Source organism: Brachyhypopomus gauderio, chromosome 6 (genome assembly GCF_052324685.1).
Source record: "Brachyhypopomus gauderio isolate BG-103 chromosome 6, BGAUD_0.2, whole genome shotgun sequence".
In the NCBI taxonomy this organism is placed as follows: domain Eukaryota; kingdom Metazoa; phylum Chordata; class Actinopteri; order Gymnotiformes; family Hypopomidae; genus Brachyhypopomus; species Brachyhypopomus gauderio.
Window position 1 is genome coordinate 19,916,960 of NC_135216.1, and position 19,221 is coordinate 19,936,180.

The window sequence follows — 19,221 nt, forward strand, 5'->3', positions numbered from 1 at the left end:
AATCACAGATTAACACCATAAATTAATACCACATATTAACACCATAGATTAACATCATATATTAACACCACAGATGAACACCATAGATTAACATAATAGATTAACACCATATATTAACACCATAGATTGACATCATAGATTAACATCATAGATTAACACCATAGATTAACAAAGAAATGTACTCACAGTTTAACATTTTAACACACTCATGCACTGAAGCCTTGTAAGGCATTTCAGTGTTTCATTTAACATGCTTTTCAAGCCTGTGAAATTTCACACACACACACACACACACACACACACACACACACACACACACACACACACACACACACACAGAGCAGGAGAGGTGATGGTTGGTATAAGTGGGGTGATGGTTGATATAAGTCACTACATGTTGTTCCGACGTGCTGCAGAATGGAGCAACAGGAGGACTTAGACTAGAACACCAAGGACGGCAATATAAATGAAACACAAATACAAAAACAAATGCAGATGTGAAGGGAAGGGCACAGTGAGTCTTCGTCTACAGTGCTCATCAGGTAACGTAATGAAAACAACGCTGACTATCTTGCAATTTTCTGTTCCTTTGCCTTGTTTTGCATTTTCTTTAAATTGTTTTGCATTCCTTTGCAAAATGTTTTGTTTTTTCTCCCAAATGATCTGCTTTCTTTGAACATCAAGGTCATTTGGATGAGGCGCTCTGTCCTTTAGCGAACACTGATGCAATCTGACAGGTCAAAGGTTTTGCTAAAAGTTGTGAAGACATACAGCTCAGAAACTTCACCAGAATCTCATTTGTATGATTCTCTTTTTTTCTGCACCCTTGAACCTGTTGCGTATAATTCTTTCCTGATTTTTCATCTCTGCTCCCCAAAGTAACTGTCTCTCTAACCTACATCCTCACCTAGTGATGCAAACCACTCCCTAAGTGTCCCTCTTATTTCTGAACGTGTGTGTCAGAGATGCAGGTGCCATTGAGGAGAGACTTTATTCTGTATGATAAGGAGAAAAAGCACTACATCGAGCTGGCCACCAGCACAACCACTAAAGCAGAAGTGCTTTACGTGAGAAATGTGAGAAACGTGAGAAATGTAAAAAATGTAAGAAACGTGAGAAACGTAAGAAACATAAGAAACGTGACGCTGAAGTGGCGTCTTCCAACGCAACGTTAGATGATCCATGCGCCACATCAGAGGAATGTACCTGTGGGCTTTAAATAGGGAGCAGACAGATAAGGCACAGGTGCTAGTGATTAATAATGAGGTGATGGGAGCAGGCAGGTGCCCTGGGTGCCCTGCTGGTGTCCTGCTGGTGCCCTGCACACCGGCAGGAAGGACTGTGGAAATGGTCTTTTTCTCTCCTTATTCTACCTCCCCTACCTTCAGACTCACAGCTGTTTGCCTTTGACTGAAGAATATTCTGTTACAAATAACTTAATATTTCCTGAGAATATTGCTTTTGTGAATATATTCTCTTTTGAATCAATAGATAGCAGAAAGAACATCTGTGTTAGTTTACCAATATGCTAGTGTACCTGTGTGTTAGTGTACCGATGTATTAGTGTACCAGTGTTAGTGTACAAATACGTTAGTGTGCCTGTGTGTTAATGTACTGATGTATTAGTGTACCAGTGTTAGTGTACCAATGTGTTAGTGTACCAATACATTAGTGTACCTGTGTGTTAGTGTACAGGTGTTAGTGTACCGATGTATTAGTGTACCAATGTGTTGGTGTACCAATACGTTAGTGTGACTGTGTGTTACTGTACTAATACTTTAGTGTACCTGTGTGTTGGTGTGCAAATGTGTTAGTGTACCAATGTGTTAGTGTACCTGTGTGTTAGTGTACCAACGTGTTAGTGTACTAATGTGTTATTATACCTGTATGTTAGTGTACAAATGTGTTAGTCTACCTGTGTGTTAGTATACCAGTGTGTTAGTGTACCAGTATGTTAGTGTACCAAATGTATTAGTGTACCTGAGTGTTAGTGTTCCAATGTGTTAGTAGACTGTTAGTTTACCAATGTGTTAATGTACCTGTGTGTTAGTATACCAGTGTGTTAATGTACCAGTATCTTAGTGTACCTATGTGTTAGTGTAGTGTTAGTATATTGATGTGTTTCTGTTAGAATGTGTTAGTATATTGTTAGTATATCGATGTGTTTCTGTTCGTTAGTATATCGATGTGTTAGTGCATTGTTAGTGTACCAATGCGTTAGTGTACCAGTGTGTTAGAGCACCAATGTGTTAGTGTAGTGATAACCCCTATGGAATTTACAAATAACAGGAGCCAAATACTCTGGATCAGGGTTACCGGGGCCCTGGAGCCAGGGGGAGGGGCTCCTTGGTGATCGGCTGGCAGCCAGGTCTTTACCCATGATGTCTGGCCCGGCACCGGCCAAAGGAAATACATGGGTCCACCACCTGTGAGAGAGGTAGTTCTTGGGGTCCAGTGCATTGTGGGTTGGACAGTGGCTGAAGGCAGGGCCCTTGGCATTCTGATCCTCCATTACTGAAGTTGGCTCCTTATACAGTATGAGACAAAAATAAAATGTTCCATTATGTGAAAGATGCCGAGATGGTGTTCTGCTTCCAGCAGATATTCGAGTTTGTGACCAGAATCATCTTCACAGTGTTGCCGGAACCTTCACATGATCATGTGACCTCATGGTTTTGTTTGCATTTGTCACATAGTGGATACTATACTGCATGCTGCTGCAAGTACCAGTATGCAGTACACAGTAGGCTATTTGGAACACAGCCAGGGTCTGAACCCCTTCTGTCCATGTTACCTGCTGTTGGCCGTCACTGTTGCTTGAACGTGTGGATGAGTGAGTGCTTTCAACAAATATTTTATTCGATTTTTCCATTCATCTTTGCAAATATATTTAAACTCATTCAAAACACAATTTGTTTTTTAATTTTAAATAAAATAAAAAAAGAGTGAAAGAACATTTTGCAGGCTTTACACAAAACATCTTAACATTAAACATCTTAAAATTAAATCAATAACTGTGACGGGCAGGTGTGAGCAACAAAAAGGAAGCGATCACGCCAAGTCTCAGGGAAAAAGGATGGTTTAATATAAAGTGTGCAAACCCAAAACCCGTGCAATAGATCCAAATTAAGGATATAATGACCAGCGGTCAACTGGTACAAAGACATATATAGACAGACAAACGACCATCAGGTGGGAACGGATCACGGGCTCCGCCCACCTGAGGGGCGTACACGACGTCACAAAACAACAACAACACAGCCGCTGTGGACGGAGGCGACCGGTAGGGGGCCGCCTCACCGTGACAATAACAGTATTAAACAGACATCAGAAAGACTCAAAAGTCCATTTCATTTTAAAATGGTAGATTATTAGATTATAGTCAAGCAATCAAGAACAGCAAAAAGTATTATCCACATCCAACTGCCAAATGTATTTCATTGTTCTGCCTCAACAACGGTTTGTAGATGTGTACATAATGTATATGAGTTACGGTTTGGTCTGTGCTCATCACATGATCTTACACTGCTCCAGGCTTGCTGGGCGGGGCAGAGAACACTGGGTTGCCCCCATGATTACACTGTTCAGACTCAGACCAAAAAGAGAGTGTTCATGTTTTAGAGGAGCTTTCATCTTCAAGTATTTCCAATCCTGGGATTTCTGAAAAAGACACACAGAGAACATAGGTTGCCATCCTTTTTTATTAGAAAAAGGATAAAAAGACAAAATACACTTTTATTAAATTTATTAGCAAATCTGAAAATAAAAATGTTTTAATTGTTCCAGTGAAGAACACTCCCTGTGTGTCACCTTTGTGTAGTGTGCACTCCTACAGTGAAGAACACTCCCTGTGTGTCACCTTTATGTAGTGTGCACTCCTACAGTGGAGAACACTCCCCATTTGTCACCTTTGTGTAGTGTGCACTCTTGTAGTGGAGAACACTCCCTGTGTATCACCTTTGTGTAGTGTGCACTCCTGCAGTGGAGAACACTCCTTGTGTATCACCTTTGTGTAGTGTGCACTCCTGCAGTGGAGAACACTCCCTGTGTATCACCTTTGTGTAGTGTGCACTCCTGCAGTGGAGAACACTCCCTGTGTATCACCTTTGTGTAGTGTGCACTCCTGCAGTGGAGAACACTCCCTGTGTATCACCTTTGTGTAGTGTGCACTCCTGCAGTGGAGAACACTCCTTGTGTATCACCTTTGTGTAGAGTGCACTCCTGCAGTGGAGAACACTCCTTGTGTATCACCTTTGTGTAGTGTGCACTCCTGCAGTGGGTTCTCATTGCTGACCTCTGTTCTCTCTTTTGAGATAATTTTACTTGTCTCAGTTTCCTGTATAAACATAAAGGTCTCCAATATGATTAATCACACTAGCAATATTTTAAGGAATGATTCAGACATATTTCAGCATATTGTACTTTTGCCTTTATGTTTCCCTGTGATGAATACATAATCACATGTAGAGGTAGTACTTGCCTCTCCCTGTGTAGTTCTGACTGATATGTTCTGATCCAGGACGACTCATGTAATGCCTGAGACTGGCAGCAGGGGGAACTCTTCCTTCTCACAGCCTTCCCTTTCTGACTGATACCATTCCTCCCCCCTGATACACAGCTTGTTAGGTGGCACACCGGAGCACCTAGATACTTCAACATTGTGGTGTTCATGCCTCCTGTGTTTGGACGAGAGGACAGATGGACAACTCAACCTGCGGTTTCTCAAGGATCATTAATACAACACTACAGTACTACAAGTCTACAATACTACAACACTACAGTACTTCAAGTCTACAATACTATAATACTACAATACTACAAGCCTACAATACTGATTCTTGCTTACACAGGATGGTCTTATGCTCTGTAATATATGGACACATTAAGAAGTTTCCACTTATTAATAACATGCAGATGTCTTAATTTAGTACAGAGCAGATTTGTGAGCACATTTGATCAATATATCACACCATCTAAATTCAGAACCTAGAAAATTAGGACAAATATTTCATTTTAAGTTCAACTGAAATGGGATCAAGTTAAGGAATGAAGTGGAATAAATGATTCCACAAGACATTTGACTTTAGCACCAAATTTAAGTTATTTTAATACATACACAAACTGCACTGACAGAACTGTGACATTAGACTTGGTAAAGTGCTTTGAAGAGAATTTTTACATACCTGTGTTTAATCAAGGCAATTTGTCAGACATTGACTTGCCATCCAGAGTGTTGTAGCTATGCCTGAGTCTGTTGCATTGTGTCAGCTCACATGTTTATAAGCACAGTCCCCCTCCCTAAATCAGCCCTCTAATCACAAAAGGACATAATACTCTGTAATCTTGTTAGTAAGAGTGGGGAATTCCAAATGAACATGATGGGAGAAGAGGTTTTATTACTGTACATCCCAAACACCAGACAAAATATCTAGATAGACTTAGTGCATTTATTGCTGTGACTCATTATAGTTCAACGATATCTAAGAATATTAATGCAGAATAAGTCATGCCCCCTTCAAATTTCAACTATTCATAATCCAGTAGTGGTTGCGCTTACCATGTGACATGGCTTAAGGAGTCCAATCTGTCCTCTGTCCTGAAGAGGAGGTGAGTGTCATTTATACCCTTTAACTGAGAAAGAGGTGAGTGTCATTTATAACCTTTAACTGAGGAGGAGGGGAGGAGGTGAGTGTCATTTATACCCTTTAACTGAGAAGGAGGTGAGGAGGTGAATGTCATTTATACCCTTTAACTGAGAAGGAGGTGAGTGTCATTTATACCCTTTAACTGAGAAGGAGGTGAGTGTCATTTATACCCTTTAACTGAGAAGGAGGTGAGGAGGTGAATGTCATTTATACCCTTTAACTGAGGAGGAGGTGAGGAGGTGAGTGTCATTTATACCCTTTAACTGAGGAGGAGGTGAGTGTCATTTATACCCTTTAACTGAGGAGGAGGTGAGTGTCATTTATACCCTTTAACTGAGAAGGAGGTGAGTGTCATTTATACCCTTTAACTGAGAAGGAGGTGAGTGTCATTTATACCCTTTAACTGAGAAGGAGGTGAGTGTCATTTATACCCTTTAACTGAGAAGGAGGTGAGTGTCATTTATACCCTTTAACTGAGAAGGAGGTGAGTGTCATTTATACCCTTTAACTGAGAAGGAGGTGAGTGTCATTTATACCCTTTAACTGAGAAGGAGGTGAGTGTCATTTATACCCTTTAACTGAGGAGGAGGTGAGTGTCATTTATACCCTTTAACTGAGAAGGAGGTGAGTGTCATTTATACCCTTTAACTGAGAAGGAGGTGAGTGTCATTTATACCCTTTAACTGAGAAGGAGGTGAGGAGAGGTGAGTGTCATTTATACAGTTTAACTGAGCAGGAGGGGATCCTACATTAATTAATTAAATGTAATTAAATGTAAAATGTTAAATGTAATTAAATCCTACATTAAAAACTCTTTAGATTCACCTGTTTCAGAATATTCCAATTAATATCCCAGCGTCCTATTTCAAACAAGTCGTTTCTATTATCTTACCATTTATCTGGGGTTATAGGGCACACAGGATCTCTAAACAACACCTGCAGAAACCAAAGAAGCACGGCGGTCTGAACCTGCCTTGTTTTTTACATTATGGCTGGGCAGCCAATGTTAGAATAATAGTGTACTGGCAACTAGCTCAGGGCCACAACCCTTCTACAAATATGCCTTCCTGGCAGAGTCAGATACAAAAAACATCCCTCCAGGCAATTCTCTTTTCATCCCCTAGGCCAGGGGTACTCAAATAGAAATTATGACGGGCCACATTTTATTTTTTCAATCACTGACGGGGCCGGTTACGGCGGGGGGGGGGGGGGGGGTTATAGCGAACGTGAACCGACGGGGAGGGGGGGGTCGTTTGTTGTTGCCATAAAGGCAATCCCCGGCATCGTCTTGAGATCGCGGTGCGCGATTTCAAAATAAGAGCGGATAGCGCGATTGAAAAGCTCGTGGGCCATAAATAGATAGCCCGCGGGCCTGGTGTGGCCCGCGGGCCGCTACTTGAGTATGGGGGCCCTAGGCCGTGGTCCTCTCACATAGAACAACATTTCACCTTACTCAATTCAGAAAGAATTTGGCTACAAATTCGCAAATTTTGTGAACTTTCAGACACTGCAGTGAATGCCCCAAACTGGTATAATCATGCTTTCTCCCCATGACTTACAGACAGCTTCTTTAGGGAATGGAGTCACAAGGGTATAGCTTCTATAAAAGACCTGAATATAGATTAAAAAAACTTTGTTCATTTGAACAATTACAATCAAAATATCCATTACCTAAAACACACTTTTTTAGATACTTGCAATTAAGAAACTACATAAAACAAAGTTCTCCCTCATTTGGCCTCTTGCCAGAGGACAATGCCCTGTACTCCCTAGAGGCTAAAAATTTGATTTAGTCACTAGTCAACATTTTTTCATATTAAGATATGACGATCCACGATGATTTATGGAAACAAGCCCTGAATAATATCCATCGCTGCTCGATCAACAGCCTTCAACTAAAACAATTAAAAGTTACACATAGACTACACTATTCCAAGGCCAAATTAAATAGAATTTTCCCACAAGCCTCTCCTGCCTGCGATAGATGCGGGGATACTCCTATAGCACACTTGCCCATCATTTTTGGTCGTGCCCTAAACTCAGTAGTTTTTGGTGTTCAATCTTTAGGTGGTACTCCGCTGCACTACAGGTAAATTTAAATCCTGAACCTATTTTGGCTTTACTGGGTTCCTCCAGCATGTTAGAAGATATGGATCTGTAATGCCTGTACAGTAGTAGCTTATGGGATGGTTATTGCTAAGCGGTGCATTTTGAAATTGTGGAAATCTGACTCACCACCTCACTCTGAAGATTGGCTGAAGGAACTAATTGGAGTTCTCCATATTAAAAAACTAAGATATGAGGTATCAGGGAGCCCACAGAAATTTTATATTATATGGAGTCCAATTTTAGAGTTTTTGAATCCATAGCTGACCCACCCCCCCCCTCAATAATTGTATAAATAACCACATTTGGATAGCCTTTATCTTAGATTTTGAGTGATGAGTTTTGACATTTCTTCATGCCCCATTATGTTTTATTTATCTATATTATTGTAATTTATTTACTTTTTACACTGTTTTAACTTGTTTACATCTTCTTTATTGCCTCACTGGTTACTGTGTTTTAAATACTTGGTTTTGAATCACAGCATTTATGTAAGTAGATTTTCTTAAATGTGTTATTGGTTGTATCTATGTTAAAAATTCAAAATAAAACAAAAAAATTTAAAAACTAGATTCTGAGAAGATCCCTATGTTAATATGTGTTAATATATATTAATGCCTCCAGATGTTTTTAATACCTCCAGTTTTGTTTTTCAGGCATGTTTGGTTCTGGATCAGACATCAGGCTTCAGTAAAGAGTAAATAAATCTTGGTGAATGCTTTCACCTCTCAATGATTATTACTTGTTCATTAAAACCATTATACCAAATACTGTTAGACCAAAACAAAAGTTGTTTTCTGGTGGACTTTTGTGATTGATGAAAGAGAACAAATCTACAGAAAAATTATATGTCTCTGCAAAGATATTTAACATCTCCATAAAGGGCAAGAAAGGACAGAGGACACACAGGAGAAAAATGTCTCAGTACCAGCTGTGTATAAAACACGTTTACAGCTTTAATATGAAATGTTTAATGTTTAATTTTAATGTGAAACTTTAATGCGAAACTGTCAAGATTTAGAGCCAGCCTTGGTTAAGGAAATAATTTAGAAAAAAAATCTAATTTACACAATTTACCACAAAGAGATTCAGCCAAGAAGTCCAGAGTTGTAGATGCTTCTTTCTCTATAGTATATAGTAACTCTGACCTTGTCCCAGTATCTGTTGTTCCCAACACGGTTTATTTGAACGCTCTGTTATATAAATGTTTTTTCCTATAGAATATTGCTAAAATGCAAAAATGCTTCTCTCAGCCGCTGCTGAATCTCTCATGACTCACAACTCGTCTGCTCTTCTCCCTCGTTCCAAGATGCAGTAGTGCATTACACCCACTCTCATACATCTTCAGAATCTCCATCCACCTCAAATCTCCTTGTCAATAAGCTCACACCACTTGTCTGATCTTCACCTGCTCTTGGATCTTCTGTCAGATTGTTCCAGCCAACCTTCCCAGATTTGGGGACCTGGAACACTCTGTCCCACATCCATGACCCAACTCTGTTTCCACATAGAGTTAAACCTAACCTAACCCTAATCCTGAGCTTCAAGACTTCCTGGTGATAGCAAATGATAGATCAAAAGAAGCAACTGTTGAAAAACACTGTTAAATAGTTCTTTAAAAAGAAATCAAGGTATTAAAGTAGGGACAGGACGAATAATGCGGTGTACAAGTCTAAGAACACAGCAGAGAGCTCCAGTCATCCTGTGAGGTAAAGCAGACAGGCTGCAAATGAACTCAAACAACAAGGAAATATCTGCCTGTGTAGCAGCCACAACTTCCTCAGTAAACACCAGACACATGGACAGAGTCTTTATTCTATACAGTCATAGATACATAGATTTATATGTACAGATTTACACAGTTTACTTCATACAAAAACAGACAGTAATAATGCTGAGTTAGATGTGAAAATAAATACTGTAAACCTGTGCTGGCAAGAATGACAGGTACACAAACGCTCTGTGCTTGAGAACATAGACAAAAATCTTGAACAATTTAACACTAGAGCATTTGTGCGCATGTCTTGCTAAAACATGACACAAAGATTTCAAAAAGTGTCTTTCAAAAAAAAGGAACTACACAGTAAAACTGTAGCTCCTGAAGAGACCATCGATACATCTCGTACCAAGAGGAGTGCTTGTCTAAAAGGCGACCCGAGGAAGGTATTTGGCCTCAGTGATGAGCAGATAGCTGGAGGAACTGAGCTTATTTTGATGGTGCGGCAACGTAATCTACCATGATAGAAGAGGACGGAGCTCAAGTTAGGACCCTGGATCCAGGTGAAACTCATGACATTGCAGAAGAAGAAAGGGGAAAAAACTCCATCACAAACCTCGTTTTTGTTTTGCTACAACAGATGTGCTGCAGACCTTGACTCACTTGACCATTTTATCCATTCAGTCATATATGCAACTAGAAAATTCACAATTTTGCCACCAACTTCGCATCTTCTATATTGGGTAAAATTCCTTCAATCTTGTCCATGGTCTGTGGAAGACTGTTTTTAAGTTTAAGTTTTTAAGACATTTTTCTTCAGAACCCATAAAGATTAAACCCATAAGAACTGGATCTTACAATACTCCTACCCAAGAATAGTATAAATAGAGTTGTTACTGGGGTGTACATGTAAATAAATAAAGCAGTACTGCATCTGATCTGCAATATATCTAAGCAGCTCCACTTTAAGACAAAACAAGCCCCCACTGCATTATCCCCAATCATTCAAAATGTAAGAGTTCAGGTGACAGAACAGTGCAACATTATAACTGAGTCTTTCTTAAAAGTACTTGGTCAAGGAGTTTGCTTCAAAACAAAAGGTTTCACCAAGTAACATCAAACTTGGTATTCAAGCTCAGTTCCACCTTAAATCTCAGCACCTCTGTATCCGTGAGAGATAAAGTTTGTTTTGGCGCAAAGCAAAGGCCAACGGAGACCAGCGTCACCGGCTAATATCACGGCTGCCTTCCCAACTCTTTCCTGGTGGCTCATCATTAGCACTGACTGGGCTCTGAAAGAAGGGGTGTCTGAGGGCGGAGGCCAGGGTGATGCGTTTAGACGGCTCATACTCCAGCATGGCCTCGATCAGGTCAAACAGCTGGTGGTGCTCCTCGGCCTCGGAGAGGATATACCGCTGAAAGACATGCATGTGCAACAAAGGTGAGATGGACACCAAACACAGTCCATAATATTTGTAAATGGAAGACTGAGAGGTAATATCTGTCTCTCACCCGCAAGGGTTTGCAGTTCTCTCTAACGTAGCGCCCCGCTGAGGAGTTCTCGTCCCAGTCCAGGCGCCCACGGTAGAAGTACTTCTGCTTCCTGTTATAGCAGGATATTTCAACCATTAATAATGAGGAAAGGTTCATTATTGGATTTCAGAATGCCAGGGAGAACATGGACTATACACAGCTAACCACATGTAGGAATTTATGTGGGTCAGCCTGTAAGGTGTAAAGCCTGTAAGGTGGAAGGCCTGGGTACCCAACCTCACCTGGTTTTGCGGATCATCCTGGATGGCACAGGGCCCAATATTCTCTCCATCATGGCTAAGTGCTCTCGATTGTCATGAGTCTGCAAAAGAGGAGAGTAAAGATTAAATGGAGAGCCACACAAAATAAAACGCAGAAACCTGAGCACAATATCAGCACACACAGTGACGATCCTCAATCTGAGTGAACCACATCTTCTACTCAGTCTTTTCATACTTAATACAATTTGAATGTGCACATGTATGTGTGAGAGTCAGGATGAGAATTAGTGAGGGCTGTTGCCTTAGATCAGGGGTGTCAAACTCATTTTCACTGCGGGCCACATCAGCATAAACGTTACGCTTTTATGCTGTTACATATGTAATTGTTTTTATATGTATACCCATATGTAGCTTATAAATGTATCTACTCCTTAAATGTTAAATACCTCTGAATTTATTACTTATTCAAGTTACAAATATTACAGATATATTTGCGTAAATGTAAAAAAAAATGTTTGCTTGTTGCTCTATTATTATAACATAAATCCTTTAAATTTATTAGGTTATGAAACCCACATTACTCCATCAATCAGCGATCAAACTATCCAAGTGAATAAAGAAACATTGATCAAATATATCACATTTACATTGTTCAAAACTTGAAATATCAAATAATACTCCTTCTGAAAAAGACTGAAGTGCGGCGATATCTTCACCCAAAACTAAGCTACCTTTTACTGCTGCTTCATTTGTGGTTGTGAACACATTCTGTTGTGATCGCACTTTGCTTTTTAATTCTTTGACAATTCGTCGTTTTTCTTGATGGCTAATTTTGGCATACTTAGCTCCATGTTTGGTCGCAAAATGCCGACATATATTGTACTCTTTGACAACTGCCACCGCTTCATACCCGTTTTTCTCCTTGAAGAGCAAACATCGCTTTCCCACCTTACCTTCTATCTGCATCTGTGTTTCTCTACCTGGACATTTTGGGATCATTATTTGTATTTCCCAATTATACTTATTGGGAAAATCGCATCGATATGGAAACACCGCAGTGTCGAGATGCCGTCACTTCACGGATAATTGTGGGAAATGTAGTTTTTGCTCACTTTTACTTATTTTATTTTTTGACAATTTGGCTTTTTAAGCTCTCGCAGGCCACATAAAATGACGCGGCGGGCCACATTTGGCCCGCGGGCCTTGAGTTTGACACCTGTGCCTTAGATCAAACGGCAGATGTTGGCTTCAGCGTGGGCATGTGTGTTAATGACCCTTATCAAACTCATGGTTCATCTCTTTAACTGAAAATAAATTGTACCTTCTACCATGACTTGCAATTATGGAATAATAAGGCATGTGTGTGGGGAGAAAGAATAGAGAACAGCAGCAGGTCAGTGCTGTGTACCTGGAAGAGTGTGAACCCGAGGTAGTACTCAAACAGAATACATCCTGCACTCCACACGTCACATGGCTGACTCCAGCCCAGCTCTGCACGCAAACACAAACACAAACACGTCCTGCACTGGCTCACCACTTACAGTAAAACACCATGCATATTCAAGAGATTTACTTCTAGTCAAGTGAACTCCATAGGCTTGGAGTAAACTGTCGATAAAAAAGGTCTATTAAAAACATCTACTGTAGGACTGACTAGCTTCTAACATTCAAAACAACCGTCTTGGAGAACAGAGAGCCACCCTGTGGCAAAATCATGGCACTACATCACTACACACATTAGCTATGGGTCCATAAAAACACCTTGCTGGCTCACAGTTGTGACCTGAAGTCTTGAATTTTCTTACTATTACTGTACGAGAACTGTGAATAAAACTATTTTATAGATTATCAAAAAAGTCTTAAGGTGATAACACCTAACACAACACGAGTTCAGATTAGGGAAAGGAAGATTTGGGGAAACACTGACACTGAACAAAAACACTGACCTAGAATGACCTCAGGTGCACGATAATGTCTGGTGGAGACAATTGTGCTGTGGTGTTCATGGTCAAATGTGGCACTGCCAAAATCCACCACCCGGACTGCAGTACTGTTAACGGTACGCTCCTCCCTCTTCTGACACACAAACATTACAACATAAAAACATCATCACCTTTTTAGTATACAAAGTACACAACAGAATGATAATCAAGCAAAAGAAAAATATGTCTTGCCTGTCCATACCAGTCACTTACCTTCTCTATATTGTACGTTATGGTGAAGTCAGAGTTGACAAAGAGGATGTTTTCTGGTTTCAGATCTGTGTGCGTCAGCTTGTGATCATGCAGAACTGCAGATATGAAGTTAACGTTGAACATAAAAAGCACCATGAAGCTTCTCACCCACAGACCTACTACTACGGGAGTGTCAAAACTCCAGACATATCAAAGTCTGTATATCTAAAGCATGAGATTCAGACACACACTGCTGCTGGCATCAGTTAATAAGCAGTTACTAATTGATACAGGTACAATTTCATTCATTTTCCAAAAAGCACTATATAACAATTGTTTGACTGATGTACTCACATTTGACAGCAAGGCAGATCTGGTAAGCCATGTGGCGCACCTGGCTGATGGAGTAGGGCAGGTAACTGTTGTCCTTCAAGAAGTCAAAGGTGCTGAGAGCCAACAGCTCAAAGCTGAGACACATGTGGCCATGGTAGTCAAACCAGTCAAACATCCGGACACACAGACTGAAGGAGGGGAGACAGGGGGCAGGACGAAGAAAAACATTAGGTGAACTACAGACCTGGCGGGCTAATTTAGTCTGTTACTGTTTGGTGATTCATCTCCAGACATTCTCCACTATGGCGTGTTGGAGAATGAGAGTCTCCTCACTTCTTGTTGTCAGGATCTCTCTCGTTGATCCTCTCCAGTACGTTGATCTCCAGTCGAGCTGCCTCCTTGTACTTTTCAACATTTTTAATGATTTTCAAAGCAACGTGAGCTCCACCCCTTGATGACCAGAGAAGGGCAATGATGTTAAAACCCACACAAAATTAACTACACATCTATGTACTACCGTCTGAAGAACCACACAGCACTCTCAATAAACATACAGAGAGGTTTCAGAATGATCCGGAATGGGTTTGGCATGAAGAGTCACGAATCCCCACGAATGAGGTATGGTGGTGGATCAACTAGATATCAAGACATTGTTCTTCCATAGACCCTAACCCTGGGAACCTTGTCTGGATACATGACATCATGAACAAGTTCCAGGATGTTTTAAATAAAAATCTAGCTGCCTTTGCTAGGAAGGTACAACTGGCTCATGGTTGAATGTTCCAACAGGACAATTCAATATAAACCTTTAAATTAAAATTAGGGTGGCTAAGGATTTCAAAGGAGCTCCACCCAGTGCCCTGATGAAAACCTGAGACCTTCAGGTCAGCTACAGAGGAGACTTCATACAAAAGTAAAAATAAATGGTAATAATTTCAGAGAGTATTGTATGACTAAAGCCTAATTTTAAAGAGATGACAGAAGCAGGGCCATTTAAAGTGCTGTTTGTCAGTGTGTGTTTTAGAGCTGCTGTGTTACCTGCGATGGTCAATACACTCCATCACCCTCCCAAAAGTGCCCTCCCCCAGAGTGCCAACAATCTCATCTGAGAGCAGGATAGAGGGAAGAGACAAATAGAAAGAGAGAAAAGGGGACAGACGAATAGTCTTTAGAAAGAGAACACGAGGGCACTGCATCCTCAAGCCAGGCGGTAAATGTGCTAGCATCTTTTGCACTGGTCCTCTATTTGCATGGGTCATTACAAATTAGCCTAAATGGACAATCATCAAATCTGCAGATCTTCAACACAATGAAATAACAAACCAACCAAAAATCTGAAAAATGAATGCAAGCAAACTGTTTCCAGCCCTGAAAATACTGATAAGGCCAGTCAGCAGAGCAACAAAGACTGCTCTGAAAGTGCTGGGGCCAATAAAACAAAATTAATCAAATAACGGACAGTGAGAGAGATCTCTCACCCCTCCCCCCAAACTAACCCATTAGCCATCACTATCTTAATATAAATGTAAGCAAAATATGCTAAAAGAAGAAACCCAATGCCATATTAGTTATTAACCTAAAAAAGGCTGATCCACAGATCACTGATCATTGACTAAAGGGTTTTATAGAGAAGTATAACAAAAACGGGTCACCTCTGAGCTTTTAAACATCATTGTGATGTATCTGGAGACCACTACCATGACCCCATCAACATTCAAAAAAGAAAGTAGCTAAAATAAATAAATAAACAAACCAAAAGTAAACACATTCATTGCACCCTTGAACGTTCTGGTCTATTCTGACAACAGCGGAGTGCAGCCTAGACATCACCACAACCATCACCATCATCATGACCTCTTGCCCTCCCGTGTCTGAGTATGTCTGCTCTGTGCTGGAACTGATAGGGAGAAAGGTTACGATATAGGAGTAGAGGAGTAGTAGTAGTGGCAGTGTGTACATCTCTCTTGCAGGACGTCGCCACTCCGACAGATCAGATGACCCTCCTCGTCGTCCCGCACACACAGCGCCCGCGTCCCGCTGACACTCCGCTGCTTTCGGCCCCCGCCAGGGTCACAGGTGAGAGGTCACGGCACGACCGCAGAGGGAGGAGAGGGGGGTGGGCGGAGAGGGGAGAGCGGAGGGGGGCAGCCGTAGCCACGGTGACGGAGAGAAGCAGTGTTGTTGTAGGTAGGTTTGGTGGTCATGGGGCGATTCGTTTGACACCACGTGAGGAGATATATATAACGATAGGGATATAGTGCAAGGGAACAAGTCAAAGATCACATTTGCCCTCTTCTCCTGCTATATGCACACTCCCCTTCAACCCTCTGCCTAGCGACCCTGACGAAAGTCACATCAACCTGCATCATAAACATGAACTCATACAGAGCACAGAGTACACTTGAGCAGAAACACTGGTCACTCAGGGCCATCACATTAAACAGTTTCAAACAAGCTTCCCTATCCAGTGAAGGAAAAGTGAAAGCAAAGGATGAAGAGAAAATCTAATATGTTAATCAACAAATATCAAGTCAAATCTTGGTCATTATTACACACTTTTTCTCTCTTTCAACTCTAAGGTGACTAAAGAAAGATGAGTGTGTTGATAAAATTACTTTGATTAAACAGTATTTCTCGATGAACCCTGTATAATCTATCGTAAATACTGACTAAAAGGTAAAAAATGATTTAGAAATATGAATTTAGATCAGGACTAAAACGTATTGCCTTCAGGTACTTAAAACAGGAACAGGATAACCCTACACTTAATCCAAGAATTAGCCTTTCTAATACTATCACACAAAAACGTTCAAACTAAATAAAAAAAGGAAAGAAAAAAAACAAAAAACAAAAACAAAAAACAAAACCCCAACAAAAACAAAGGAGTTTATACTTACCCACTCCAGGAGCTACGAAGAAAAACATTATTAAACAAAAACAAATGAAAAAAAAAATAAAACAAAACCAACCAAAAAAAAACAAAACCAAAGCCATAGGTAGAGACGGAGACAGGTGACAAGAGAGAGCAGGTCTCCGGTTGGGCAGTACTCACCGAGGAGGATGGGCTAAACGACCTGGTTCTACGCCGCCTTCGTTTGTGCTTACGCCTGCTGCCTTTCTGCCGGCGCGAGTCTCCGCGCTCGCGTGCGTGTGCGCGGCGGTAGTCGTAGCTGGGCGAGGCGTCGTGGGAGTGGTAGTGGTCCAGGGTCCCGCGCTCGCGCTCTCTGCTCTGCTCCAGCCGTCGGTAGCTCTCGCCACATCGCCTGTCGTACGGCCGCCGGTCCGGTGAACGGTTGTCGTAACTGGGCAGGAGAGACACGAGCACCTATATTAACGTTCTCTGAACTGATTTACAGAAGGATTTGTTTTAATTCAATAAAATCAAATTCTCATTCAATATCAGAACAGGCCGTGAATAAGCTCTGTATGAGTAGGTTTTCTCTCTCGTCTACCTCCTGGAGCGTGCGTAGCCACCCTCCTGCCGGTGTCCACGCCCCCTCCTCTCCCGCTCGCTGCTGCTGGAGAAGTACGGCGAGCGCCGGTGCCTCTGCTTCCTCCCCCGCGCTCGGTCCCGCTCACGATGTCGGTCCTGGTAGCTGCCGCGGCTCACGCGCTCTGAGGACAGGTACCGTCTGGAGTACGGCATCTGGAGGGATACAGGACCCACACGCCGTACTTGCGCTGGCCAGGGACCAAGGCACTCCACTCAACTCCAATAGTGCTCCATACAAAATTGGACTACCTCACTCAACAATTAATATGAATATTAAATCTGTAAGACAAAACAGAAGTAGCTTACAAGTCATTTTAAAACTTATTACATTTTCAAAACTTTATGGAAAAGAGTAAAAGACTAACATGACACCATCACTCATCACTATGCACAACAGTGACAGTAAACACTGACATCTCAACCTCGTTTAACGGGCATGATCACACTATCTATGGCATTTTGACTGGAAGGCATGATAGAACAAACCCACATTAGGACGTCTAGGGTTCTGGTGTTCTTATGTTCTTGTGATTCACGTAGGTAACTCGGGTAACTTGGCTGACTTAAATTATTCTTGAACATGAGAATTATGTGTACATTTCAATAAATTTAAAATTACTTTGCATTTTCGCATTTGACATTAAAAGATAAGTCACTGACACAAATATTAGCTTAAATATTAGATCATAGCTAACTAGCAGCTGTTGGTGATCACCGCCTAACCTCTGGCTAGCTAAATAATGTGCAAACGTTAGCGGACTGCTTATTACCAATTAGTTCTAAATTGTTTGCTAGCGTAACGTTAACATAACGTTATTTCATATGATTCTGTTGGCATAATTTTATATTTATAGAAATGCGTATATATATCCAATTAAATAACATCGCATCGAACAAACTTAGTATTCAAAACTGAAAACCGTAAGCATACTGACGTAGTTAAGGTTCGTGTATGAAGTTAGTATATGAAGCTAGTATATAAGGTTCGTGTATAAGGTTAGTATATGAAGTTAGTATATGAAGTTAGTATATAAGGTTCGTGTATAAGGTTAGTATATGAAGTTAGTATATAAGGTTCGTGTATAAGGTTAGTATATGAAGTTAGTATATAAGGTTCGTATATGAAGTTAGTATATAAGGATCGTATATAAGGTGCGTGTATGAAGTTAGTATATAAGGTTCGTGTATAAGGTTAGTATATGAAGTTAGTATATAAGGTTCGTGTAAAAGGTTAGAATATGAAGTTAGTATATAAGGCTAGTAAGCTCTCGCGCAGAGTAATTATGGCTAATAAACTTAGGTAGGTTAGGCAGTTAGCTAGCAAGCTTGCCACTGTACTCGTCACTGGCAACACGCCTAATTATGTAGCTAACACTAAAACAGGAACGTCAGCATGTAATATTACCTGTTTTGGTAGGTCAGCTAGCTGCCATTCTAACGTTAATCTGTTAGCTAAGTGCTCGTTTGGCTACATCCTCCCACGGAAACGGCGTTTCTGCCAGCCGCCATCTTGACTGGCGCGAGAGGGCTGTTTGCGAACCGCTCGCTAGTTCGGATAGACAGATAGCGGGCAAACTGCGGGATTTGACTGGAGGAATGTTGGTGCCTTTTATTAAACCCCATACATTCAACTTCAATCCGGTCATTTTCTTACCGTTTTAGCAGCGAGGCCTGTGCGTTTATCCCAAAGAAAATCCGTGTTGGCGCTTCGGCTCTCAGCTCCTCTCTGGCCGAATGTGAGGGTGCCTCCTCCCTTCAGCATGCGCGCGACCGGCAGCGCGAGGAGCGAGTACGAGCGACGGGCAGAGCGAAGAGCGAGTGCGCGCGACAGGCAGAGCGAAGAGCGAGTGCGCGCGACAGGCAGAGCGAAGAGCGAGTGCGCGCGACAGGCAGAGCGAAGAGCGAGTGCGCGCTCCACCCACGCCGTACAACATTTAGTACCGAGGCTCTATCCAAACCAGTTTAAGTATAACTCAAGTACATTCACAAAATGAAATGTG

The 19,221-nt window shown here is 41.4% G+C and overlaps 1 protein-coding gene across 3 annotated transcripts; it reads right to left on the reverse strand.

Annotated features, from left to right (window-relative positions):
- Nucleotides 1-9,546: 9,546 nt before the first annotated feature.
- Nucleotides 9,547-19,036, reverse strand: clk2a (CDC-like kinase 2a). 3 transcript variants are annotated; one of them, XM_077009473.1, is made up of 13 exons: nt 18,876-19,036; nt 17,181-17,374; nt 16,781-17,030; nt 15,686-15,776; nt 14,767-14,833; nt 14,062-14,178; nt 13,750-13,916; nt 13,417-13,511; nt 13,168-13,297; nt 12,630-12,712; nt 11,243-11,322; nt 10,980-11,070; nt 9,547-10,882 (listed from the first exon to the last, which is right to left on the reverse strand). In XM_077009473.1, the coding sequence occupies exons 1-13, from the start codon at nt 18,981-18,983 to the stop codon at nt 10,691-10,693; spliced, it is 1,665 nt and encodes a 554-aa protein (XP_076865588.1). In that variant the 5' UTR covers nt 18,984-19,036; the 3' UTR covers nt 9,547-10,690. The 3 variants fall into 3 exon arrangements, with proteins under 3 accessions (XP_076865588.1, XP_076865589.1, XP_076865590.1); XM_077009474.1 differs by having other exon boundaries at nt 17,181-17,500; nt 18,876-19,011; XM_077009475.1 differs by lacking the exons at nt 15,686-15,776; nt 17,181-17,374; nt 18,876-19,036 and having other exon boundaries at nt 16,781-16,921.
- Nucleotides 19,037-19,221: the final 185 nt, after the last annotated feature.